The following is a 26,562-nucleotide window of genomic DNA, read 5'->3' as shown; positions in this document are numbered from 1 at the left end:
TTGTGGCATTCAGGTGCTCACATATGTGACTGACATAGCTGGGCACCTTTCAGTAGGGGCTGTACCACAAGTGCCGGGAGCCCCATTCCTCCCTCCCTTGTCATTTGACCTCTCCAGGGGCAAAATCAGTAAGATAAATGAGTTCCCCTTGTTCCCCCCACCCTCTCTATCTCTCTATCTCTGGGCTCAACCACACTTCTGCTTGTCCATTGCCTGGAAAGCAAAGTGTGGACATGGATCTCTCTCTCTCTCCCTCTCGTTCTCTCTGACCTGGAGCCATCTGGGCCCAGAGGAAGAGGCCAGTGAGTAGGGAACTGCAACAAAACTGGGGAGGGAGAGGACAGGGGGAGGGGGAGGTTCCACTGAGAACAGCTTCTCCAAGCTGCCCCCCCAACCCCCCAACCCCTGTAATGAGCACTATCCACCACCCTGTTGACAAGCAAAATTTTAATTAAATTAACCTACTAACTAGCCATGCAAATACATAGAGAAGCTGTCAGAAATGTCTCATAAATGACATGCTGTCAGTAGAGATGACTTGATGTCACCCTCTCTCCTTTCTGAAATAGGTAAATATCTAGGGTTTAGGGTTGCCATATTTCAAAAAGTAAAAACCAAGACCACCCAGGAAGTCATCGAGCTTTTTTAAGGAAGCCGCCAAAGTTGTTGAGCTTTTCTTTACAAACCCGCCAAAAAAACCACAATTTGACTTCCCTAAAATCCAGGACAAAGCGCCGCCTTTTGATAATTCCTCTTGGACCTCAATTCCGCCTTTGAAATCCTGGTAATCTCTGGGAAAATCTAGATGCATGGTAGCCCTATTAGTGTTGCCATATTTTAAAAAGTGAAAATCCGGACATTTCAGTGATTTTTTTGCCCGGACACTGTTTCCAACTGCTGTATTCTGGATATGTCCAGGAAATTCCAGGTGTATGTCAGCCCCATAAATATCCACACTGCAACATTGCTGCTTCCCTCTTCATTGTCTGCCTTTTCTTCTTGTGCCCAGACTCCCCACCCACTCACATTGTCCCTGGCTATCATTTGTATTCCAATTACATACATAATACATACATAATTTTATTTGTATTCCACCTTCCCATAGTTAAAATCATGCTCAAAGCAGCTTACAGCATGAATAAAATACATAATTACGCTCATAACAAAAGTAATCATCAGCAATAAATAAAACATAGAAAGTACACAACCAAATCAAACTAAAATAATTATAGAAATAATGTCAAAAACAGCAACACTCTTCCCCACACAAGAAACACCCCTAAACAATGCTTTGGCCCAAGAGTCTTTTCAGCAGCCTCAATTTTGTAGCTGGAGTCAGTCAAGGCCAGGTGGAGAAAGAGCAGCAAGGCAGGGAGCAGGTCTTGCAAGACTCACAGCCAGGATGGATTCAGGCCCATAGTGTTTATTGCACAGCCTGCCACATCCCTTGCACCCTTCTCATCTCTTATTAGAGCAACAGTAATCTTCTACCAACTCCACCCTCTCTCTCTCTTTCTTTTCCTCCTTTTCAGTATTAATCCCAATTAGATTGCATAGTTTCTGTGCTACATCACAGTGTCACAGTCTTTGCCCCTATGAAAATAATACACAACCTGCACCTAGTTTTTGCAAATCAGGGATGTGGAACCTATAGCCATCCAGATAGGAGCGGCTTCCCTGATGGGTCAGAGGGGCAGCAAGAGCTTCCCATCTGTGGCATCACTGCCACATAACAGGAGGGAGGGAGACAAGGTAATGGAGGTGGTGGTTCTGGTAGGAGCGTTAGATTGGTTCTGTAAGTGCACCCTTGCAGCCCCAAACTTGTTTTGCCTTACCTCTCCCAATATGTGGTAGCGACACTGCTGGCAAGAGAGCTTTGTTGTGGCTCCATGGAACTGGTGAGCTGCTCCTGCCTCCAGTTGTTGGGGCTGATGGGGTTGAAATTCTGCAACATCTGGAAGGAAGGAAGGTACGCAACCCACCAATAAATGGTAGAGAATAGCCCCAAGACTACTGATATCAATCCCTTCCTTTGAGCTCCCATGTCATCACGAACACTGTAAGAGGGAATGTCTTGGTTGTCTTTAGTGTGAAAGAGAAAGGAAGTCATGATAAGCTTAAGGGGCTGTTGCTGTAGCTCACCCAAGGCAGATAGAAGCATATGGTCTTCACTAGGATTCAGTCTTGCTACAAAGAGGCAGTGTTGATTTGGTGGTTATAATCACTAGTAGATTATTGCAGCTGGTTTTGTGATTGATTTTACCTGTCCACAGAGGCTTTTTGCTGATTAGGGGTTGGAATGCTCTAAATAATTATCCTTTTTCAATTACAAACAGCGCCTTTATATATGTGCTAATTTATTAAGTTTCGCACAGTGGGTAGCAAAACACTTTGCTGAGTTGTTCTAAATCAAGTGGCATTAATTTGTGGCAATGGTGAGAGGCGGCAGCAAAGGCAATGGATTTTAAAAAAACCCACAAACAAACCCTAGCACTGAAGTGACAAGGGAAACTTCTTTAGCCTTAGGTAAAGAGGATTTCCACACATTCACTTCCCCTACGTGCTGTTCTGAAAAGTAGTGATGAGGTGGGATTGAGAGCCCATATAACATATATGTTGGACAGAACTGGGATACCCATGTTCAAACTCCTGTTTTGTTGTGAAGTTCATTGGTGGAACAGTTAGTCTTCCTCAGCCTAACCTGCCCTACAGTATCCTTGTATGGATAGAATAAGGAGAGATGGTAACATTCGACCCTGAACTCCTGTAAGCAAAAGTTTATGATAAATAACAGGGCACCAGAGAACCACCAGATGCAAACAAGGAGTGGGCCTCTGAACCATTCATCGTTGTAGAAGAGAGGGTTTTGTGATGGTTTTTCACCCTACTGCTCCTCCCCAAAGTTCACCATCCTCTGTACAACATGCAGTAACGTTTATAGATCTCTGTTGTTCCGTTATTTCTATTTATTTTATTATTTAGTCAATTTGCCAGTCACTTTATCTTGGCCACAGCAATCCAAAGCGAATAACAACCAAACAAACATACAAGAATCCCCACATAGATACATTAAACCCAAGAGGAAAGAGAAATACATTAAAAACATCTCACCCACTTCTGAAAGGAAACAGATTGTTAAAGGTCTGAAAGTTTTTGCTTGATGTCCTTGAGGTGTTGTGGTCCTTTCCTGAGCTGGTCAAACCCAGCACTTTGAATTTGGCTCAGAAACTATTTGGCAGCCTGTGAAGTTGGGCCACGATTGGCATTATATGCTCAAATCATCTTGCCCTGGTGAGCAAGCAGGCTGCTGAAATTCTGCACCAGCTGAAGTTTCTGAACCATCTTTAGAGGCAGCCCCACATATAAGACAGTAGTATAACCTAGAGTTTGAGGTTCGAGGACCCGATCCCCCCCACAGTGGAATGAATACACAAGGACACGTGATATAAGGTTAATGGGCAAGAAAAGGCCACAACTTTATTGATTACAGCAAGTGAAAAGGTATTGGCTTAGGCATTGGATTACGTCAGCTGACTCCACCCCCTCAGAGAGGGGTGAGTCTGAAACAAGGGGGGGTTTATTCACCAGTAGGTGGAGCCTGTTGATGCTAATCCAACTATAGGCTCTCCCCTGATGTCACCGGGGGTCGTGCCATGGCCTCCCGCCAAGTAGGCATCGGACAGAATACACGACCGCCAGATTCCTTTAACGGAATACCCAAAAATTGACGACATAGGCGATGGCCACACCTAGCCCTTTGACACCACGACACATTATTCCAATGCCTAACCTACCCACCAATACCACGAAAGTTGTGACGATTGCTACGAGGTAGGTGAAAGAACCAAAAAGCCTAATGCCAAATGGAAAAATTCCTACCAGGCCCCCCGGACAACCAGGGCAACCAACCTAAGGTCCATAGCAAGGCCAAGGAAAACTAAGACCCTGAGCTCAAAAGGAGTGGAGGGTGGGTGAATCGCGACGGGTCGACGAAGAGTGAGGCTGAGGAGGGGCTGGTGCCGCAGTATTAAGGCTGCTGTACACGCCCCTCGGAGGCACCTGGTTGGGTGCCTGCCGATGGGCGTGGGCGCCAGCCAGGTGAGTGGGAGGCAGGGGGCTAACACCCTCTGCTACAGGCGGGGCTCAGGCTCCTGCCCACAACCACTCCCCTCTCTTCAGGAGGAGAGTCTTTTTCAGAACATACACAATGAAAATTTGGCTATTCCTGACCAGATAAGGGTGCAGCTGGGCTTGCCGGTGCTGCTGCTCCTTGATGTTTCTGCCTTTTCACTTGCTCCTTCTGAGAAGTGTTAGGAGCAGGGATGAGGAATAAATTCAGTATTTTAATGTAAAGCTAATGTTTCACACAGTGAAACAGTATGTGAACTGAAACATAACCATCTTTTGAAATTCGCATTTCTCTGAATTTTGCAATGTGGTTCTCCAAGTAACTAATGTAAATAAAAATGCAGAGGAGGTGCCTAAAAATGGATCCATTCTTGAAAATAACAAGCAGAAAGAGAGTAAATTAGTGAAAATGTCTGGAAAAACTATCAGTTTAAGGAGAAATGCATGTTAAAATTCTGACAGGATTTTTTTTTTTAGGGGGATGGGAATCACAAACTGATGGGAAACTACAAAAAAACCTGATCTTAGGAGCAGAATAATGAGAAAATTAGAAAAACTGAAATCAACAGATTTGCCAATCCCTAGTCAAGAGTCAGGGAAATGAAGGAGTCTCCTGCACTAGCTTTGCCATAACTTTGTGGGCAACTGTGTGGATTTTGTCCCAAGAGAGAAAGAAAGTGAATGGTCACTCCTTGCCCAAGGACCTGCAGCTGGCACTGCTTGGTAGACGGCAGTTTCCTAGCTTCCTATTTTAAGAGCTAGATTTCAAAGACAATCTTAGGCTTTAACAAAACCAGATCCAGGCTTGTGAAATTTCCTTGGAAGACCAGGCCATCAGTTATCCCCTTGTGCTCTGTATCTGTGTGTACTTCTGCTAAGCCTACCTTCTTCCTGCTTCATTTTCCTGGAGATCCTCAGTGCAGATACTGGGGAATCACCAGAATGATTCACTGCTCTCCCAAGAAAAGTAGATTCCTGAAAATCTCACATCATTTGCTGAGAATATGGCAGAAGGGAACATTAGTTAAGACACAGAGAGATAGATGAGCATTCGCTCCCTCCCCGCCCCCCGCAATGATATCTGGAGAAGGATGCCTTTTTGATGAAGTGTGTTTCAAGCAGTCTTGCCTTTTTATTTCCCTACCCAGGGCTCTGACAGGTGTTTCCTTCGGGGCATAGATGCTTCCTATAACATTTTGAGTGAAGGGAGATATCATCTGTGACAGCTTGTGTACATAGATCATGGTTTTATGATGATGGAAAAGTGTGCACTGATTGATTTGCTGAGCTGGGCTGAGTTAAAAGAGCTTGCAACAAGATATCTTCCCTCTTGCCAAAACACAATTTAATCACCACCTGACCGATCCATCATCCAGGCAGGAGGGAGGAGGTTTCAAATGCTGGGGAGGTGCCATATGACTAATGGACAGAAATGTCTATTCTTGGCATGGAAGGACTGAGATACACTGCTAACATATTCTCCCATATTATCCACTAGTATCTGATATTCGGGGAAGGGCTGTAGCTCAGTTGTAGAGTCTCTGCTCTACATGCAGACTGTTCACCTAGCCTCGCATTTCCTGTTCTGGTTGGCAGCAGCCCTCACGTTTCTCAAGCTGAAAATGAGTTGGGAAATTTGGAGTGGCCATCTGAGCATCCTGTCAGCTATGGGTACAATACAATCTACTACTGAGCTATGGACAAGGGCCATCGTTCAGTTGTATGGGTACAATACAATCTACTACCAGCTATGGGTACAATACAGTCTACTACTGAGCTATGGACAAGGGCTATGTGTGTAGAAATTCCCAGTTTCAATCCTCCGCACCTCCAGGTAGGTCTAGGATGTCCCTTGCCTGAAACCCTGGAGAGCTGCTACCCATCAGTGTAAACAATGGCCTGACTCAACATAAGGCAGCTTTGTATGTGTTTCCCTTTAAAGAAGCTTATTTGAAATGACAAAGAACATGCCCCTCTACTGTGTTTTGCTTTTTGCTTTGTAAACTTGAACCCAGACACACATTCTAGCACCAGCTATTCATTAATGGCTGGAAGGGTATTTGGCAAAGAGCTGTCATTAATTTCTGGTGCCATTAAGGGCTCAGCTTGTATAACTCTGAGCTGGTTTCACGATGAAAGGGCATTTGTAAACCCTGGAAATCATTTAAGGCAACAAGGCACTCTGTGTATCTGCATGCCCTCTTCTAGAAATGAAACATGCAGCCTCAGACCTATGCATATTTATTTGGAACGGAGCTTCACAATGATAAATGAAATGATTACCTGAAATGTTTACTTTCAGCTAAACATGGATAGGATTGCAACCATAAACCCATTCAGGCTTTCAAATAAACACATTTGGACTGAAACTGGGGAGAGGGGGCACATGTGCTGAGTGTACTGGTTTAACCCCCCCCCCCCCCAATATTTGTACTTTGAGTAGAAAGGTCTGAATGGGTCTTGTAAGTGCTTACACTCCTTCCTGTGATCAGGAAACCAGGGTTCTTGACCACAAGGAAACTTGTAAATGTGTTTAGCCAAATGTGTTTACACACTCCCATTAGACCTTCTGGGAAAGTTGCAGCGGACACGCTCTGGAATATTTGGGGCGTGGCTGACATGTATGGGCTCATTTCTCCTTCCAGGTTTAAGCCCTTTGTTTGTTCTTTTGAATGCTTGAATTATAGCTCTTAGGAAATATAGGTCATGATATTTGTCCATCTAGCCCAGCACTTTCTTCTTGGACTGAAAGCAGTTCTCAAGTTCTTTGGCAGAGGGGTTTCAAGGAACCTGCTACCAAAGGATGGACAAATCCGTCAATTACAGTTTCTCCCAGTTTCTTGTATTTCCCATTGTAAATTCTGTTATCCACATATCCACATCAGTTTGCAACCCATTTATTTTTTTTAAAGAGCCCTCATGAAAATTCATCAACATTTCAGAGTGCATTCCCTGTAATGTGCAAATTTTGGTATGCTGTTTTGTCCAATACACACTTTTTGCGCTCAGTTTCCCCCATCATAATGCATTTTTCTGCATGCTATTTTCACAGATATATTCATTTTGATGCTCACTTTCCCATAATATATATACAGTGGTATCTTGGAAGTTGAACAGAATCTGTTCCGGAAGTCCATTCGACTTCCAAAACATCTGGAAACCAAAGTGCAGCTTCTAATTCCCAAATATATGTACAGTGGAGTTTCCTGCAGCCAATTGGAAGCCGCGTCAGACATTTGTGTTCCAAAGAACGTTTGCAAACCAGAGCACTCACTTCCGGGTTTGCGGTGTTCAGGAGCCAAAATGTTTGACTCACAAGGTATTAGGGATCCAAGGTACGACTGTATTTCAGTACACATTAATTGATTAGAAAATTCCATCATGAAATATAGAGAGCTGCAAATTTCAACAGATAAGCTACATTTTGGTTCCCATATTTCATCAGAAAGTGCAAAATAGATAGGTTTGCCTTGCAGTGTGAACTGAACTAAATGCCTCCTGTATCCCTACTGCTACCTGATCCTTTTAAACTGGAGGTGATTGGGATTGAAACGGTGCCCTTTTGGAAACAAAGCTCATGCTTTACCACTGGGCAGTGGTCCATTACTAAATATTACTGGAGGGGCATTATTTCTCCCAGTTCTGCCTCATATTTGCTTCAGCCACTCCACCCAAGTGGCGCTTGCCACATGTTCAGTCCCTCTCCTGCATGACATTTGAAGTATAGAAAAAATTTCCCTTGTTTTGCACAACACCCTGTTTGCCACTTCATTGACTAAGCAAAGAGAAGCCTTTTGTTTCACCCAAGCAGTTGGCATCCCATTGGTTTATTTCTGAAGGTTCTCAGATAGCAGAACTTAGTGGGGAACTCAGACCCTGGAGAGCTGCTGCTACTAAGATAGTTGGACCAGTCTGTACTTATGCTGGTTTGTGATGCAATAGCTTGGTCAAACACTGAGATACTGGAATGGGATCCGATACCTATGTTCAAGGTATGATGCAACATTTCAAGTCTTAATACCACTTCAGTCAGGATATGGGTTGCTCTGTGGTCTAAACCACTGAGCCTCTTGGGCTTGCTGATCTTTGGGTCAGCGGTTCGAATTTGCATGATGGGGTGAGCTCCCATTGTTTTGTCCCAGCTTCTGCCAACCTAGCAGTTTGAAAGCACACCAGTGCAAGTTTTTAAATAGGTACCACTGTGGTGGGAATGTTTCCATGCTTTCTGGCACTCGTCATGGTGTCCCATTCTGCCAGAAGCGGTTTAGTCCTGCTGCCCACATGACCCGGAAAGCTGTCTGTGGACAAACACCGGCTCCCTCAGCCTGAAAGCGATATGAGCGCCGCACCCCATAGTCACCTTTGACTGGACTTAATCCGTCCAGGGGTCCTTTACCCTTTTACCTTTTTTACCAGTTCAGCCACTACATCTGTTTTCCGAGGAAGCGAGTAAGATGGAGGAAAATACAAGATACAATCCAACATGTTATTTCCCTAGAACAGCTCTGAGTTGTGATTATCTCATTTATCAATGAAGCTGCTTTTCTGGAGAAGTCCTTATGGATGAGGTCAATGTGATGTTAGCCAGATCACATTTCTTTCCTACAGCATCACCCTTAGTGGCATCAATATGATTTGCTGGACCCATTGCCTTGCACCCTGCTGCCTACTTGCAAAAGTAAACACTGATATGCACATAATGTGTACAAGTTTTTGGTCATTTTGAAACCTGCAGCTGCTTTCTTAGATGAGTGGAAGGCTCAAAAATAAATCAGGGACCACAGACAAGCAACACCGTGTCTGTCAGACAGCATGTCAACACTTTAACCATAATTGTTGGAGGGATGCAACAACATGCTCTTCTGATTGTTCTTGCAGCAAGCATTTCTAGATGAAATTATCCTGCTTTCCTCTCTCTAGATGCTGTTCTGGGGTTCTCCAGCAGATTTGGGGGAGGCACGCCCAGGGCAACACAAGGGGAGAAATGGGAAAGCCCCATTGTGCCAGTAGGATCCTGTTGAGCCCTTCCTCCGTTACCTTCTCCTCCCTCTTTCTCCCCTTTTGCCCATTTCCAGATAGTAAGCCCTTTGGGTGGAAAGAACGGAGCCTTCACATTCTTTGCACAGTGTCATGTACATACAGTAGATGGTGCCATGTTGCTGATGGTGCTATTGCTAATATTATTACATCACCTGTTATTTTGTCCCTTTTTATTCATCCAGACCTTCAGAAATCTTGGATGATGAACACGAAAAAACTACTCTAGACTCTTCAGGAATGTTCCATTGGTGTAAAGCTGTTCCTTTTGACAAGGCCCTCTTGGTAGGTGCACTATATGTAGGGTGGGTGTTCGCTTATTAACTTGTTCTAGCCAGCTGCCTGTGCCAGTAACACCTGCATGGCATGCACAGATTTGGAAAGGGAAGCTGGAGGCAGCCTCATGTTGGGGAAAAGCTTTGCCTGCCAAATAAGAGTTATTAATGCAGTCCCTAAGGCACCATGTCGAGCCCAAAGTGTGATGGGGTTGCCTGGGGAAAACACCCCCTCATTGTTGGACTTGTTGGACTCTGGCGGGCAGACAGCAATAAGCATTGGTAGCACCCTCAACCATAGGAACAGTGCATAGGAACAGGGGAAGCTACCTTATTACCACATCAGATCATTGGTCCATGTAGCTCAGTGTTGTCTACACTGATTTGCAGTGGCTCTCCAGCATTTTTTTTAAAAATGCTCTCTTCCAACCCTATCTGGAAATGCAAAGGATTGAACCTTTTGCATGCAAAGCAGGTGTTCTACCACTGAGCCAGGCCCCTTCTCCAATATCTAGCTGGGGAGCTAGATCAGCCTTTCTCAACCTGTGGGTCCCCGGATGTTGTTGAACTACAACTCCCATCACCCCTAGCTAGCAAGGCCAGAGCTCAGGGATGATGGGAGTTGTAGTCCAACAACATCTGGGGTCCCACAGGTTGAGAACCGCTGAGCTAGATTAAGCCAACATTTAAATTTCCAACAATGCTCCTAAATGACTTTACATCTTGGGTATTGTTGGAAATTAAAATAGCACTTACATCTAGCTGTCAGGTATCATTCAGCACACTGGGCTGGATCTATTTATTTATTAACTATCAGGATTTATATTCCGCTTAATCACCAAAAACATCTAAGAGGTTTACATAAAACAATATAAAATATTCATTAAAGAATACTGAGAAAATCAAACCTTCAATAAGCTGACCTAAAATTTAGCAAAATGTAATTAAGGTCAGTTTTTTTAAAAGCACAATAAAAATAAGATTGCATGTTAAAATTACATGCCTGGCTTAGCAGGTACCGGAAACAACATAGCAAAGGTGCCTGCCTATTCATTTCTTCTCCACGATTTTAAAAACAAGAGAATTTTTTTAACCAACTGACAGTCAGAATCCAGCAGCATGACAATAGTTATCATTTAAAAAACTCAGGGAAATTGAAAAGACCATGCAGTCATATCATCAAGTACAGTGGTACTTTGGTTTACAACCGCTTTGGTTTACAACTGCTTTGGATTACAACCACGTCAAACCTGGAAGTGTGTGTCCCTTTTTTTTTGGATTACAACCCATTTTTTTTATATTACAACCAATTTTTGGGGGGAGGTCTCATTGGCGAAAGCGTGCTTTAGGTTTACAACCGGACCTCCTGAATAGATTATGGTTGTAAACCAAGGCACCCCTGTACTAAGTTGCACATCTTCCCAAGCATGTTGCAATGTCTGCAAAGATAGCATCAGTTCCTAACACATATTCATGGGAGGGCGAAGGACCACTGGAGATGGGAGGTATATGAAGATTTGTTTTATGTGTTGCTTTGGGTAATACTTCAGTCTTCTCCAGATTAATGAAATACAACACAAAAGGTAATCTTGAGTACAACCAGTTTTCTCAAGGCACAAATGCCTGTTGTTAACCCAGAGGACATCCAATAAAGGGAAGTGGAAGCACCATCAAACTACCCATGCACAGTACTCTGTACAAATTTTGAAATTTAAAGAAGAACATGTGAGAATTCCTAAATCACTGGTTTCATTTCAGAAACAAAACTAGTCAATTTGGAAATGAACTAAAGTGGGAATTTTTTTTGTTTTGTTTTTTAGAAGCATCCTTAGCCCTTCTTCTGTCTCCCTCCTCTCTCCCCATATCTCTTCCCCCCCCACCCCAACCTCACAATGCCTATGATAACAATGTCTCACACCGAATGTAGCTGACATGTAGAAAGGAGTCTATGAATTGAAAACAGAGACGTTATATGTACCTTTGTTATTCATGAAAATATTTTAATAAAAAATAAATTAAAAAAGAAGAGGACTCCTTAGTTCAGGTCAGAAACTGTCTGTTCAAATGATTTCTACCACACTTACAATGTGTGCTTCTCTCCCCCTCCCCCAGACGCCAACTGCCTTTCCCCTCACCATCTCCTCATATCCTAGTCTGGCTAGGTTGTTGTTCAATAGTTCCTATTAAAAGGTCTATAGAATGGATCATTTCCATTGTTTAGCACCACTTGACAGACTAATAATTGGATTTAAGGCACGTTCCACTAAATACAGCTTGAGGTTTCATTATTCAATTTAGACTAATCCAATTAGTTAAGATGATCATTTAATTTGGCTATGATTCTAATCACTCATCAGCCAAGTTCCCATGACATGAGTCTTTTATTGCCCTCTGAAGAAAAGAAAAAAACCATTGTGAAGACAGTGTTTTATGAATGTAATAGTTCGGCAGCTCTTGATTGGGAATGTGGACATATACTTGGGGTTTGTATAGTCTCCGTGATTTGGCTTGTATCTGTGCATTTTTATTTTTTAAAAAAGCCAATCTGTTTCTGAGTCACCCTGTGCTCTCTCCACTGAGATCTGTATTTTGGGTTCTGAGCTGCTCCATATAAAATGAATGTTCCCCCATTCACTATGACAGAGAATATAAAAAAAGCTATAACCTTTTACCCTTTTGGCCAAAGTGGATGAAATTTACAGGGACAGGAACCCCTCCAGAGTGAATGAAGCCTGCCAAATTGCAGACTAACATGTTGTTGGTGTGTGGGTGTGTTTGTGTAAGAAGCAAAAGTGATTCACTTTCTACCATAATATAACCAAGAGATAGCCAAGTGGTGTGTAGCCTTGCATGTACAGCATATTTCGTTTTTTTTTAAATAAAAACTGTGCTACTTCGCACTGACCTTTCCCTTCTGGTGTTGCTTGTGGCCTTCAATATAGGCCTTGCAGACCTCCAAGAGGTAGCAGTAGAGTTTAGAAGAGTTCTGGTTCCTTTTTGTTAAAGCAGAGCATTTTACCCTTTAAAAAAAGAACCTCTGTGGTTGTTGTTTTTGAAAGAAAGAAAGAAAGAAAGAAAGAAAGAAAGAAAGAAAGAAAGAAAGAAAGAAAAGACTCTCACCAGCTAGATTTCCACAGATCTGATGCACATCCCTAGCATATACTATGTATACCAATCATGGAAAGATTCCATCAGTTGATACACAGAAAACATCCCAAAATGAGCTGGGTTGTATGATGCACTGAAATCAAGAAGTACATCAGATCTCAAAGCAGGAACACCATTTTTTGTTGGTTAGCCTATGAATTGCTTAAATATGCTAGCAGGCTTCAGGGTACCTTGTGCTTTTCAAAGGGCATTGCCACTGGGATGTTGATGGTATTCAGTTAAGTGTGAAACTCATTGATCTTAGTGTCAGTGAAGTCCTTAATCTCCAGAATACATTCATGACCAGTGAAGAACATGGCCATGGCGGAATGCTCATTCACCTAAGAGTTTTGCCCAGTGGCAGCTGCCAACCACAAGGTGTCCTGTGCTGATTTCCAGTTGCACTGATTCCACAGGTTGAATCAGACCTATGCATCCCACCCACCCAAAAAAGCCTTGTTACCATAAGAGGTGGCAGTTTGGCTTCCCTAAGTAGTTTGTTGTTGTTCGTGGAATGAATGCCCCATAGGAATGACACTGTCTCATGTCATAGCATCCTTCCTATTGGAGCATCTACCCCAGGAATACTGCTGAGTTGCATGACATAACATTATTCTCATTGGCATGCTTAGTGGGCTGTTGAGAAATGTTGCTGGACATCTCTCATTGAAAAATTCCAACAACAACAACAACAACAATAATAATAATTTATTTATACCCCGCCCTTCCCGGTTTAAAAACCGGGCTCAGGGCGGCTAACAGCAAATATAAAACATTGATTAAAATGTGACTTAAAAACAGCATAAAACAGCATAAAATACAACATAAAATGCAGCATCAATATCAATAAAATTCAAAAATTCAGGAGTCATTTTGGGGAAAGAAAAAAATAACAACCCAGTCATAGACATCAAATGATCAGCAGGGCTAACTAGCCAAGTTGATCCTACTAGGGCCAGCAAGGAGACCAGGGAAGAATTTAAATGTGGGCTCCCAGAAAGGGTTTCTTCATAGAAGAGGAAAGGGGAAAAGGGAATAGAGGATCAGACTAATGCAAATTGAAGGCCAGGTGGAATAGCTCTGTCTTATAGGCCCTGCGGAAGGAGATCAAGTCCCGCAGGGCCCTAGTCTTGTGGGACAGAGCATTCCACCAGGTCGGAGCTATCACTGAAAAAGGGGAGGAATTGTGAAAGTGCGTGTGTGTGCTAGACCAGTGCTAGGCACAACATATATTTCTGCACCAGACACAAAGTGTCCACCCCCATCGTTGAAGTTCTTCTTGGTATGGGACCTAAAAGTCCCACACAAACCCAAGATCCACCACAATGAGTGAATTTAGAATAGGCAGATATCCAACTGTCCCAGTTGAGCCAGTGTAACTCTCATCCCAGTTTAGCCAGGGCTCAGCTGGCAGAACATATGCTCGTGTAAGTCCCCCAGAAAGTGGTATGGAAGGGTGTGATGGGACAAGGAAAGACTGACACCTGTTCACAGCCTCTTTCAGTTCAATCACATGACCTGGCAATCTGGTGGACGCCATGCCAGTAAAAAGGGTGCCAGACTCAGGCCAGTTCACATGGCAGTTGCCCAGCACCTGAACAATGTCTGGAATAGGTGTAAATTACTCCAGTTTAATTTCAACTGACATAAATTTGGTCAGCTTTTGATAGGATTGCTCTGCCTGTATCTGAAAGACTGCCTATCCAAGCCTTCAGATCATCAAGTGATGTCTTTCTTCTAGAATATCCAGCCACTAAGATACAGAAAATGGCAACAACAGAAAGGGCCTTTCCAGCAGTGGCCCCTCAGTTGTGAAATGTCCTTCCCAGAGAGGCTCAACTGTTGCCTACTTTAATGGCTTTTCAGTACCAAGGACAGACACACACACACACACACACACACACACACACTGCCCACAGGACTTTTAAAATGTTAACATTTAGTTTTTAAAAGGCAACATATGGCTATTTAGCTCTGTGATATTTTAATTATTTCAGCTTTCTGTTCAAATTGGTACTTCAATGTTTTAATTTCTTGATCTCTGCATTAAAGTGATTTATTTTGATTTCAAAATTGTCTTATTTGCTGCTTCTTAACTTGTTTTATCATAACACTGATTTTGAATAGGTTTTTGTTTCTTCGTTGTTGGTTTTTTAAATGTACATTGCCCAGATAATTGCTTATGGGTGTCTGATCAGTTGAATGAATTTGATTTCCTATGAATCACTGGTCTTTTAAAGAAGAGAAGTGTCAACATTTAAACTGAAATCCACGTTCCAAACCACAGAAGTTGAAATCCTAGAATATCACACTTGAAATTCTGATCTTGGGAGGGGGAGGGGGAGGGGGAGGGGGAGGAGGAAGGGGAGGAGGTTCCCCTCCATAAGCAAAAAAATACAATTTGGAATAGTGTGATACATTCTGAATTTCAGATTTGGGCAGAGAAATTAAATTGGTATCCTCCCTTCTCAGTTTGTTTCAACCACCAGTGTTTGACCTGACCTCTGTTGCTTTCCCTTGCTGTCACTATCCTTTTGCCTGCCCTTTCCAAGAAAACTGGTAGGACTAGGTGGAAGGAGAAGGAACCAAAGACTCTTGATAGTCACTCCCTTTGCTCCTCTCCCTCTCGATAATGGTATGAACTGAGTCCAAGGGGAGAAGGTAAATAATATAATAATATAATATATAATTATTTATTATTTATACCACGCCCATCTGGATGGGTTTCCCCAGCCACTCTGGGCAGCTTCCAACCGAATATTAAAAACAATACAGCACCAGACATTAAAAACTTCATTAAACAGGGCCGCCTTCGGTTGTCTTTTAAAAGTAAAGTAGTTGTTTATTGCCTTGACATCTGCTGGGGGGGGGCGTTCCACAGGGCAGGCGCCACTATGGAGAAGGCCCTCTGCCTGGTTCCCTGTAACCTCACTTCTCACAGTGAGGGAACTGCCAGAAGACCCTCGGCGCTGGACCTCAGTGTCCGGGCTGAACAATGGGGGTGGAGACGCTCCTTCAGGTATACAGGACCGAGGGTGTTTAGGGCTTTCAAGGTTAGCACCAACACTTTGAATTGTGCTCAGAAACGTACTGGGAGCCAATGAAGATCTTTCAGGACCGGTGTTATATGGTCTCGGCGGCCACTCCCAGTCACCAGTCTAGCTGCCGCATTCTGGATTAATTGCAGTCACAATGAATGGCTAGTTGTCGCTGTGACAGAAGTGAGCAAGCATAATATTGAAGGGCCCACCAAAATCTGAAAGCAGCACATATGACATTATATCAAGGATCCCTTTCCCAACATGAGAACCCCCCCCCCTTTTCCTTTAACTGTTTTTCTAAAATAATGTTTCATTTCTTCATATAGTTCTGTTTTGTCCTGTTTAGAAGCGACGCAAGGGGCAATCCAATGATATGCGTGAGCACATTGTAGTCTGTGTTTTTGGAGATGCTACCTCTGGGCTGATTGGACTGCGGAACTTTGTGATGCCTCTGCGAGCCAGTAACTTCACACTCAGTGAGCTGAAGGATATTGTCTTTCTTGGATCACTTGACTATCTCCACAGAGAATGGGAATTCATCCAAAATTTCCCCAAACTATTCTTACTGAGGGTATACATATTCTTTACATATCGTACCCCTCCCCAATATTCTCATCTTAAAAATGCATTTATGTTAAAATCATGGAACTCAAAACTTCCTCAGAGCAACTCTAACGATACTGGATCATCAAAATATAAACATCCCTGACATTATTAATTATATAATATCTTCTCTTTGTGGGCATTTGGGATTTGAGTTGAACACAACTGATCAAAAGGAGTTAACATGTTCACATGGCATAATTTAAGGAGGCTATGCCTTTGGAAGTAAAAGCCTTGTCAAAAATGAAGAAACAAACAAGTTAGCAATACATAAACAGAGTGCTTTCCCATCGTGGTCAGCATGAATAGATGAAACAAACCTTCTCTATTTATTGCCTTAATGTTTCCAAACATCTACTTTATTGTAAGGGTGGGTAAGCCTTTTCAACCCAAGGGTCAGAAAGGAAACTGGCCTACCGTCTTTGAGTTATTTTTGAAAAGTGGGTGTGTCTGGTCACCTGCCAATCATTTTATGTCATTATGCTGTCACATGACAATGGAATAAGGGCTCACGGTCAGCACTGATTTGCTCTGACAGTCAGCCCAGCTTTGTTAGTTTGCAGGCACAGTTTGGATTCAGAGCATTCCTGCGAATAGATATATTTCCTCTGCAGATCATCAGAGCTGTCTGCAAAAAGGAAACACTCATTTTCAGGAGAGGGTTGAATCTAGCCTGCACCTGCAAATGTATTACTTCAGAGGAGCTTGCTGTCAGCACCAGTGAGCCAATCAGTGCTTTCAGTAAGCTCCACTTGCCAAGAAATTATTTTTCCCTTGCAGACTTAACTCTACCTGCTCCACACCTGATATCACATCAAGTGTGAGATGAGTGAGTGTGGACACTCATCAGGCCTAATTTGATCCCCACTCCTGCTTTATGGGATCTTCCATTTAGGCAGCTACTTTTCTTTGGATGTGATGAACAATTTCAGCCAATCTAATGCATGGTCACTTTCTCATTTAACTGACAGCACTTGTTGGTGTAATTTGCAAGAAGATCTTGCATAGGAAAGATGCAGCCAGCAGCTGCAACCTGAACAGCTTTCCTATCCAAGATCCCCTTTGGATGAGATGAACAAAAGTCAGTATTACAAAACTGATCACACACTGGCCTGGCTATGCTTGTTCATTACGTCTGAGAAGATTTGCCTCAGAAGAAAGAAAACCTTGGAACATGTTATTCCCAACCACCTTGTACAACAGCTGCTGGGTTCTCCTTTGGAACTTGGGTTTTCATTCCGAATCCAGTGCATTTGGCTCCAAGAGAAACATCATTTGACTTCCTCTTGAGAGTATCAGTGGAGCACACCTCATGAAATTCTTTTTACTATTAATGTCCTGTTTCTGTGCAGAAGCTCTCTGCTTTTTGCTTTCCTGTTCAGGTTCTGATGGCCTCCTGATAAAGCCTCCTTAATCTGAAATCTGCCCCTTGTTCTGAAGCATCACCTTTTTTTTCATATATTCAACAGAAAATAAGGGATGTATTTTAGTCAGTGTCCCTGAAATGGGACTTACCTGCCTTTATGGGATTCAAGTTTCTCTTGAACAAACACCGAAGCTTCTGAATACATGTTTGCCTGGCACCTTCATTATACACCTTTAGGTGCCAGGCAAAAACATTCCTTTTTAACCAGGCCTTTGGTTGATCCAATTTATATCCTATGCCCTTTTAAAATGTGTTTTTTTTGGGGGGGGGGTATTGGGCTGTTGTTTTTATTTTTATTAGGTATTTTGTGGTTTTATATCTTGATTTTATTATGTGAACTGCCCTGAGACCCTCTGGTATAGGGTGGTATATAAATTCAAATGATGATGATGTTTCAGCTGAAGCTTGGATTTTTAAGTCTTGCCAGTCCTTTGACCCTCATGACTTCCACTCCTTTTCTTTTTTCTTTACCAGGGCAGTGCACTTTCCTGTGCTGATCTCAAAGCAGCCAACATCCAGTTTTGTAGCATGTGTGCCATTCTCTCAGCCCATGCAAGAGGTCCTGGTGATCAAATCCTGGTGGATACAAAATCTATCCTGGCTACTCTGAACATCCGTTCCTTACATTTTAAAGCAAATTCATCATTAGGTAAGAAAGGGAAAGAGGATACATGGACTTCTCTCCGCATCAGCTCCAGAGGGTTAGGGGACCCCCTAGAATATATTCAGGGCCAGATTTAGGTTTCATGAGGTCCTAAGCTGCTGAAGGTAATGGGGCCCTTTATATGTCCAGCTGTCCTTTGTCAACAACAAATTGTCGCTGCTTTTGTATTGAATATATGCTGTATGGTAATTTATGGACCTAATAGGTATCTAAAGCCATTTGCACATGCAAAATGTAGGCACCCTATATATAGAAATGAGCAAACCAGTGATATTTTAGGGAGCAGGCTAGCAGGCATGGCCCATTACTTACATCATAGGCGCCTACACAACACAAAACACTGTTGCTGTATGTAGGTTTTGTTTTATTTGTTTTTATCTTATATTTTGGAAATGTACATCCAGGTTTTTTTCCCTTTAATTTTTTGGGGGGCCTCCAAGAGAGTGGAGTCCTAAGCTATAGCTTGTTTAGCTTATACGTAAATCCAGCACTGAATATATTTAGGGTGTACACGGGTGAAGGCAAAGAAGTGAACACTCTATTGCGCAAGCAGAAATCAGCTCCACTTGTGGAGGAATATTATCTAATAGGGAGCCCAATAACTTGGAAGTAGTAGTTATTTTCCTAGGTAAAGGAAGAAACTTGTTTCTGAAGGCATCGTCACATGATCATGTGGATAATTTACCACAGTTTTGAAGTCACTTTGTACTGTAAGTCGGGCGATAAGACTGACAGTGTGTGCGGGCACCTTCATAAGAAAGCTTTAACTGTGCAATGACAGAGAAAAATTGTCATGAGGTGACATTTTCCTGTCAAAAAAATATTCCATAAAGTCTCCCACAGAGAAGGTTAACTGTGATAGATGATGGGGAATAAATGCAGCAGACTCAGTTTTTGAGTGTTGAATCCAGCAAAGTTTCAGGAACTGGAAATTAGATCAGTGGTGCACTCCTATGCATGGTTACTCTGAAGTAAATCCTATTTAGTTAAATGGGGCTTACTCCAATAAAAATGGGTATGGTATTGCAGCCTTCAGTGGATATTTTCCCATTCAACAGAATAAATATGCATAGGATTGTACTGTTAATGTGCTTTTTAGTAAGGCTGAGAAGATTCTCATCTTTTTTTAAAAAAATAAAATAAAAAATAAAGACAATTAAAAACTTGCCTTTTAAACACAATTCTTCTCAGCTGCTGACAGACCAGTTTCTGAGTTGTTTTGACATACTGCCACCCTGCTGTTCCCATTCAGTTGTTATTTTAAACTTTGCAACAGTAGATAAAGTCTCTTTGTTTCACATCAAAAACTTTGCCAAAAATGCATTTTTTTGTCATGAATGTGATGTAGACTCATAATGTAACTCCCTTGAATAAGTCGGGAGGGTGTGTGTGTGTGGAATCAGGAAATGATGGGTCTGCCTTTTTTAAAAAAAGATGGTAATAACTAAGCAGGAATGGGGATTTTAAGGGGTTCAGACTCTGTTGCATTGAAGAGGAAGCTCAGATGTTCAAGAAACATCTTCACACTTATGATCTGGATGTCTCTGGGGCCAAAAACAACCAGTGGTGGTGCTAGACTTGTGCCTTCAAATGAGGGCATGCCTTAACCATTTCTACATTAGCAGAAGATGTGATTTTAAAAAATGTCAAAGACCTTTTCCCACCTGCTAGGCTCCATACTGGCTGGGAGGAAAATGGAACAGAAAGGGAGTACGGTACAGAGAATAAGAGGAATAGGTCCAAATCAAAAGTCCATCCACCTATCCCAGCATTCTGTCTCCAGGGCTGGCCAAAGGCATTTGGTTGCCTAAGATGAAGGACAAAATGCTATTTCCCTCCATTTCACAATGCAGAGGCCAACCTGACTGGAAGTCGACTCTTCTGCATTGGCGTAGGGTCAGTAGGCTAGCTTATGAGGTGCAGGGCAGATTGTGTGGCACACGCAGTTTTTGTTAGGGTTGTTGCAAGTGGAATCCCTGATCTGGACCTTGTACAGAGTAGAAATGAATGAGTTCTCCACCGCAAGAAAAAGTTTTACTGCCAACTGTTATAAACTAGTCACATAATAAATGTTGCAAATACAAAGTAACACATTGCTCTTAAACAAACTATTTGGTAACATGATCCAGCTTTCTTTAAGTTCTTAATACAGTTCAAAAACTTTCCTCTCTCTGGCCCCAGAAAGATATCCTATGCATGGAACTTGCTTGTTCAAGAACGCTCAGCTGAGTGGTTGGTTGTCTCTGGTTTTATCTTCTGCTGAGAGAGATTGCTGATTGGGTTTCCAGGGATGAGTCATCAGTTAGCCTAAATACTCAAACTGAAAACTCTACCCTCTTCAGTGCATACAATCATAACATTTTATGTACATTAAACTTTTATCTTTAACAGTTTTCTCCTCCAACAGAAAGGAATGGGCTGGGAAGATTATTCAGGGAAATGTGGTCTTGGAGATAACCTGGTCCTGAACTAGTTAGGTCTCAGCTAGTATTATTAATGTCGCTTGCTTACAGGATACAATGAAGGTACAGTGGAAATAACTTTGGAGCTTAAAAAGATATATTGAGAGAATCACAGGTAGGGCACAGACCTTACCTAAACCCAAGAAATTGTTTAGTGATAAGCTGAGCTTCACACAGTTTGTTGTTCAGTGGTAACTTCAAAAGACAAAAATTGGAATAAGATATTTTGAAAGTTCAAACAAACAGGGTAATAGAATCAGGGACGTGTGGTCTAAACCACTGAGCCTCTTGGGCTTGCCAGTCAGAAGGTCAGCGGTTCGAATCCCACCGACAGAGTGAGCTCCCGTTGCTCTGTCCCAGCCCCTGCCAACCTAGCAGTTCAAAAGCACACCAGTAGATAAATAGGTACCGCTGCAGCAGGAAGATAAACGGTGTTTTCGTGTGCTCTGGTTTCTGTCACAGTGTTCTGTTGTGCCAGAAGCAGTTTAATTATGCTGCCCACATGACCCAGAAAGCTGTCTGTGGACAAAAGTCGGCTCCCTAGGCCTGAAAGTGAGACAAGTGCCGCAACCCCATAGTCGCCTTGGACTGGACTTAACCATCCAGGGGTCCTTTACCTATACAAATGAAGCTTATATTCATCTTCTTGTCATAGCTTGTAACACAAATAACTCAGTTGTTAAAAAATGCATGTAAAATATATTTTTCAACTTAGGTATGATTAGCAAAGCTCATGGTTTTAAGGGTATAAATATTAGATCCCAGTTCAGAGAAACTCAATGACATTCTAGCCCAGGTGTGGGGAACCTTTGGGGTGGGGGATGGGGAACCTCCAGGTGTTACCGATCTACAACTCCAATGGCCAGGGATGATGGGAGTTGTAGTTCAGCAACATCTGAAGAGCCACAGCTTCCCCACAACCTGCCTTAGTCCCTCACTTCATTGAGGCTTCTTCTCTTCCTCATTGGGAAAGCTCAGAGGGATCATATGACTAGGATGTCTAATGAAAGACTAACTCCACTTCCTTAGGAATTCATAGTAAGCTTTCAAAATGTGCTTGTACTTATTTCAGCTGCTACACTGAGATTTTTGTTAAATGTTCTGTGCTTTCATACCATCTTTTTTTGTTGTGCAAATATTGTTTGATGTTTTGAAGTTCTTTATAAAATCTTTTTCTTTAAAGATTTTTCATCGGTGTAAAAACCTTTCAGAACTCACAATGAGCTCAGGCAGACACACTTCATTCATGGGAGATCTTATATGGCTCAGTTAGCTGATAACCTTCTGTTATCTAAATACAGGGGTATGGAACTCTCCTAATAGGGGGGGAAACATGACATTGTTTCCCATAGGAGGAAAAAAAATAGATTTCTCAGCATTGCTGTAATTAGTATCCTGTCATGTTCCATCACAAACAGGTTGGCAAAGCTAGGTACTGAACTAAATAATCTGTGGCATAATCTAAACATACAACAATAATTACGCCTGACAGCTTAATATGCTGCCACAATCCAAACATACAGTAGAAATGTGCAATTAAGTAATCTTTTGTAATAGCAGCCTGCCAAGATGAGAGATTTCAGGTATAGGGCTGTGTACTCCTGGGGAGCAAAAATATTGACATAAGGAAACTGTAGCCAGGGCATGGCTACCTTCATGTTAAAATCAAACACTGTCTCATCTGAATAGGTGCACTGCTGGAATTCTCATTTGATTTTCTCCACCAGTTTTTGGAATTGTATGGAACTTCCTTATTAAAGGAGCTTCTTTGTAATGTGGAGCTTCCTAAAATCTGGTCAGATGATTGTCTCATCAACCTGGCAGAAGCTCTCCAGGGTCTCAGACAGAAAAGGGTCTTTTCCATCCCCTGAGACTCAGCTCGGGATGCCAAGGATCAATCCTGAGGCCTTTTGCATTCAAGGCATGTTTTCCACCATGGATAGTTACCTGTCTCAGTCACCTGGCCTTGTTTCTGATATGTGATGCATCACCATTCTGTCTTCATCGTTGTCTTCTTCTTCTTCTTCTTCCTTCTTCTTCTTCTTCTTCTTCTTCTTCTTCTTCTTCTTCTTCTTCTCCTCCTCCTCCTCCTCCTCCTCCTCCTCCTCCTCCTCTGGCTTTTGTGCAAAACACTCTCCCAAGTTTGGGGTAAAAGGGGCCAAGGCCAGAAGTCAGATCCAGCTCCACTCAATAGGGCATAACCTCAATAGGGCATTACAGAACCCTCCTTCTCCTCCTCCCCTTTAAAACGTATATATTTTAGAAATATTTTTTAGAAATACCTTTCATAAAAGCATGAGCAATGGAGTGTCACACACAGAGATAGACAGACAGACAGACAGACACACACACACACACACACACACGTCACATGTCCTCCCCCACCATAACCACTTTAATCATGTAACTGAAATCTTAATACACAGTTTTCCTTATCAACAGAGCCACATTCAGTCAAAAGAATGCCTTGTGATTTTCTCTCTCCCTCCATTAACTTTATGCTGTGTGAGAAGAATGGACCATTAATCTAGAAATCAGAGAGTTGTCCATCAAATAGTAGAGATGGAGATGGTAGCAGCCAAGAAGATAGACTGTAGGTGACAAAGTGGGCAAGAACCTCAGATTCTCTTCCCCGATTCCAGGTGACTTTGCCCCATCTTGGCCCCTACTACGTTGTCTTCCTCATGTAACAACTTCTTTCTCTATCCTTCTTTCAGGCCTTTTCTATCTGCCCCTTCCTATGGGAGGAACTGTGGTTTACCATAAGTTTCACATGCGGAATGTCCCAAGTTCAATTTCTGGCACAGCAGGTTAAAATAATCCGGTGGCAGAGAAAGTGGAAGACCCTGGAGAGCTGCTACCAGTACTGGTCTAGAGTGACTGTTTCCAGTTTTGGTTAGCCATTCCCTAGTTAAAGATAGCTTGGACATAGTAATCCATGCTCTGGTCACCTACATGTTATATGAATGTTATGCACTCTTTTATTACATTTTGCCACCTGGCCCTCTGTTGTGGGACTGCGTTGTCCAGCTTGCACCATGCCCTTAGTTGGCAAAGGCAGCATCTGGCTTCTGCCAGGTCTTGCAAATCTGCCTACAGGACTCTGTGAGGGTCCTGCCAAGCTCACATACCTGCCTGCTACCTAGCATTGGGGTCTACCCTTGAAGATGGTTTGGAGGCTGTGGCTGGAATACAGGGCAGTGGCCATTTTAAGTGAAACCTCAAAAAAGATATAGAACACCTCAGTTGCACAAACCTTCCTTTAGCAATATGGCAAATTAATTATACTGCCCCCATAACTTTCCAGTTTCAGTCGTTCGGCCTATTTGTAGTAGCATAACTTTCCAGTTTGAGTCGTTCAGCCTATTTGTATTAGCAGCGATGTTTCGTCCCATCATTGCACCAGAGTGTGACATTGGTCTGTTACCTAGATATTCTCAAATAACTGAAATGAAGTCAGTAAAATACCTACAGTAAAGTACCTACAGATAAGGTATATGATACTTAATTGATAATATTCAACAGGGTGGATCTGCTCTCTAAGACATTGAAGATTTCATTGTGTTAGACAGGCGCCTCTTATAGCACTTTGAAAACATTTTCATCTTCCCGGTCTGTTTTTTTTTAACAACTTGCTGAGTGACTACTATAGGCCTCATTGACTTTGAAATTGGATTAACTGCTGCACAAAGGTGTCCCCCCCCTTGAATCCTGTAGGATTGTATTCGTCTATGTGCACTCCGAAATCTATTTTATAATTCCTTTATCTCGTGACAAAAATATCCCACCAACAAGTTTAATACCACCCAAATTCCTGCTTATACAGCCAATTCCATTTTTAATCCAATTTATTTCCACCTTGGTAGTGTGACCTTGTTTTCTTCATTAGCATATGGGAGGGAGAAGAAAATACACCAAATGCTTTCCTGGGTTTAAATCGAGAAATGGTGGGGGTTAATTCTTGCTTTATTTTACTTTGTCTGCAAGCAAATAAACAGGACTGTGTATTTTTTATGTCACAATCTGCAATCAGATTGTACCAATCCTTTAAACTGAAACTGTTCTTATATCATAAATTGGGTCTTTTTTCAGGTGTGTATATGTAATTTGAAATGAACACCAACACCCCTAGTTCCCACAGGTTATTCTAATGCCTTTGCAGTCACTGACCAGAAACATGGGAAATGGGAGCCAGCAAGTTTATGTCTAAAGTCTTGTGTTCACAGTGCATATAAATAAATATTATGCCAAAAAATCATGGGAAGTGTAGTTTGTTAATAGTGCTGAGAGTTGTTAAGAGACCCCTGTTATGCTCAGAGAGCCACAATTCCCAGAGCTCCCTGGGAAAAGAGATTGATATTAAATCCCTTTTTGTATCATAGCTTTGTGAGGGGAATAGGGGTTTCCTCTTAAAACTTTTAGCACCCTAAAATGTAAAGTGCAGATGGAGGTCTAAGTGAGCAATTGGGAAGAATACTGCCGGCCTGCATGAGAAAAAGTCACTTTTTTACAGGCAGGGTGGTGGGGATGGCTCTGGGATGACTCACAAACCTTAAATGGCTACAGCTTTGGACTGAGGCGCACTCCATTGTCTCTTGAGATAGATGGGTGCTGACAATACACACAAGCATACTGATGTACGTACACACACATGCATGCTGAAAGATGTCTCTTGCAGACTGGCTTTGATCTTCATTGAGCAATGAATATAACTAAGATAAATTCAACTGATGTCTTGCTAAATCTATTTGTTGAGCAGCTTTCCCATATGCTCAAGGCAAAACAGTTAGGAGAAAAATTGCAAAGCACACAGGATCTAAGCAGCACTGAAGCAACTCATCAGCTGAGCTGCAACCCATAGAAAAAAGATGCCGCCACTATTGGAGGCATTATACCTCTACATAGCAGTCACTAGGAAATTATGCATGGGAAAACTGTTGTTGCACCCAGGTCTTGCTTGGGGGCTTCCTATAGGAATCCAGTTGACCACTCTTGGTTGTATCCAACACTAGTCCTACTCCATTGAAGCTAATTGATATGACAATCTTTGGTTCATTAATTTCACTAGATGTACTGTGAGTAGAACATAGTTGGATACAACCAATGTGGGACTAGATGGGCTTTGGTCTGATCCAGCAGGGATCTTATTACTTTGTACCCTCTCTGGAAGGCTAGTAGAGAAGAGGAATTACGGAATTTAGGATTGACTTCATTTACAGCTTCAGGACCACTGGTTTGACTGACTGATATCTGATGACAATAAACAGCTCCAGGAAGAGCTTTCAAGTAGATATCTCAAATCTTTCAAGATAATGAAGCTTGGGAGAACAGCATGCAAAAAACAGAAGTGTCTTTTATAGTTACAGTAATATACAATAAGCACTTTTGGGCAGTCTCAAAATTTAGCTCTTTGAACCCTGACTTTCTCTTCTTCTTTCTTTTGCCTGCATTGTTACTGAAAGTTGCTCGAATGGAAATCAGTCAGGGAACAATTGATAATCCATCAGTGCACATCCTTTCCAAACGGACTCCCATCATCACTGAGCTGAGTAAGTTCTTCTTTGGGAACAAATTTCACCAGTGTTATGCCTGATGCATTATTTATTTACTCCTGAAACCTCTTTAGAATTCAAAGGCAGAAAATGACAGCGTGCCGTGTCCAAGGAACATAAAAAAGATTTGACTTAAATGTTAATTCACAGGCTTTGAAGAAGTCTCAATAGCTTATAAGGAGAATATATGTTACAAAGTGTTACAAAGACTCAGCATGAAACTAAAG

General features: G+C 42.3%; 1 protein-coding gene across 1 annotated transcript in view; it reads left to right on the top strand.

The window, feature by feature from the left end:
• The window catches only part of KCNU1 (potassium calcium-activated channel subfamily U member 1), an 89,440-nt gene that overhangs the window by 54,414 nt on the left and 8,464 nt on the right, over nucleotides 1-26,562 (top strand). The window contains exons 20-23 of the mRNA XM_080982340.1: nucleotides 9,351-9,450; nucleotides 15,975-16,199; nucleotides 18,132-18,306; nucleotides 26,246-26,332. Of these exons, the coding sequence (XP_080838466.1) occupies nucleotides 9,351-9,450; nucleotides 15,975-16,199; nucleotides 18,132-18,306; nucleotides 26,246-26,332 (587 nt within the window). The remainder of the gene's footprint in view (nucleotides 1-9,350; nucleotides 9,451-15,974; nucleotides 16,200-18,131; nucleotides 18,307-26,245; nucleotides 26,333-26,562) is intronic.

Source organism: Podarcis pityusensis (genome assembly GCF_964106645.2).
Source record: "Podarcis pityusensis genome assembly, chromosome: 15".
Taxonomy (NCBI): Eukaryota; Metazoa; Chordata; class Lepidosauria; order Squamata; family Lacertidae; genus Podarcis; species Podarcis pityusensis.
This window is presented reverse-complemented; position numbering and strand designations above follow the sequence as displayed.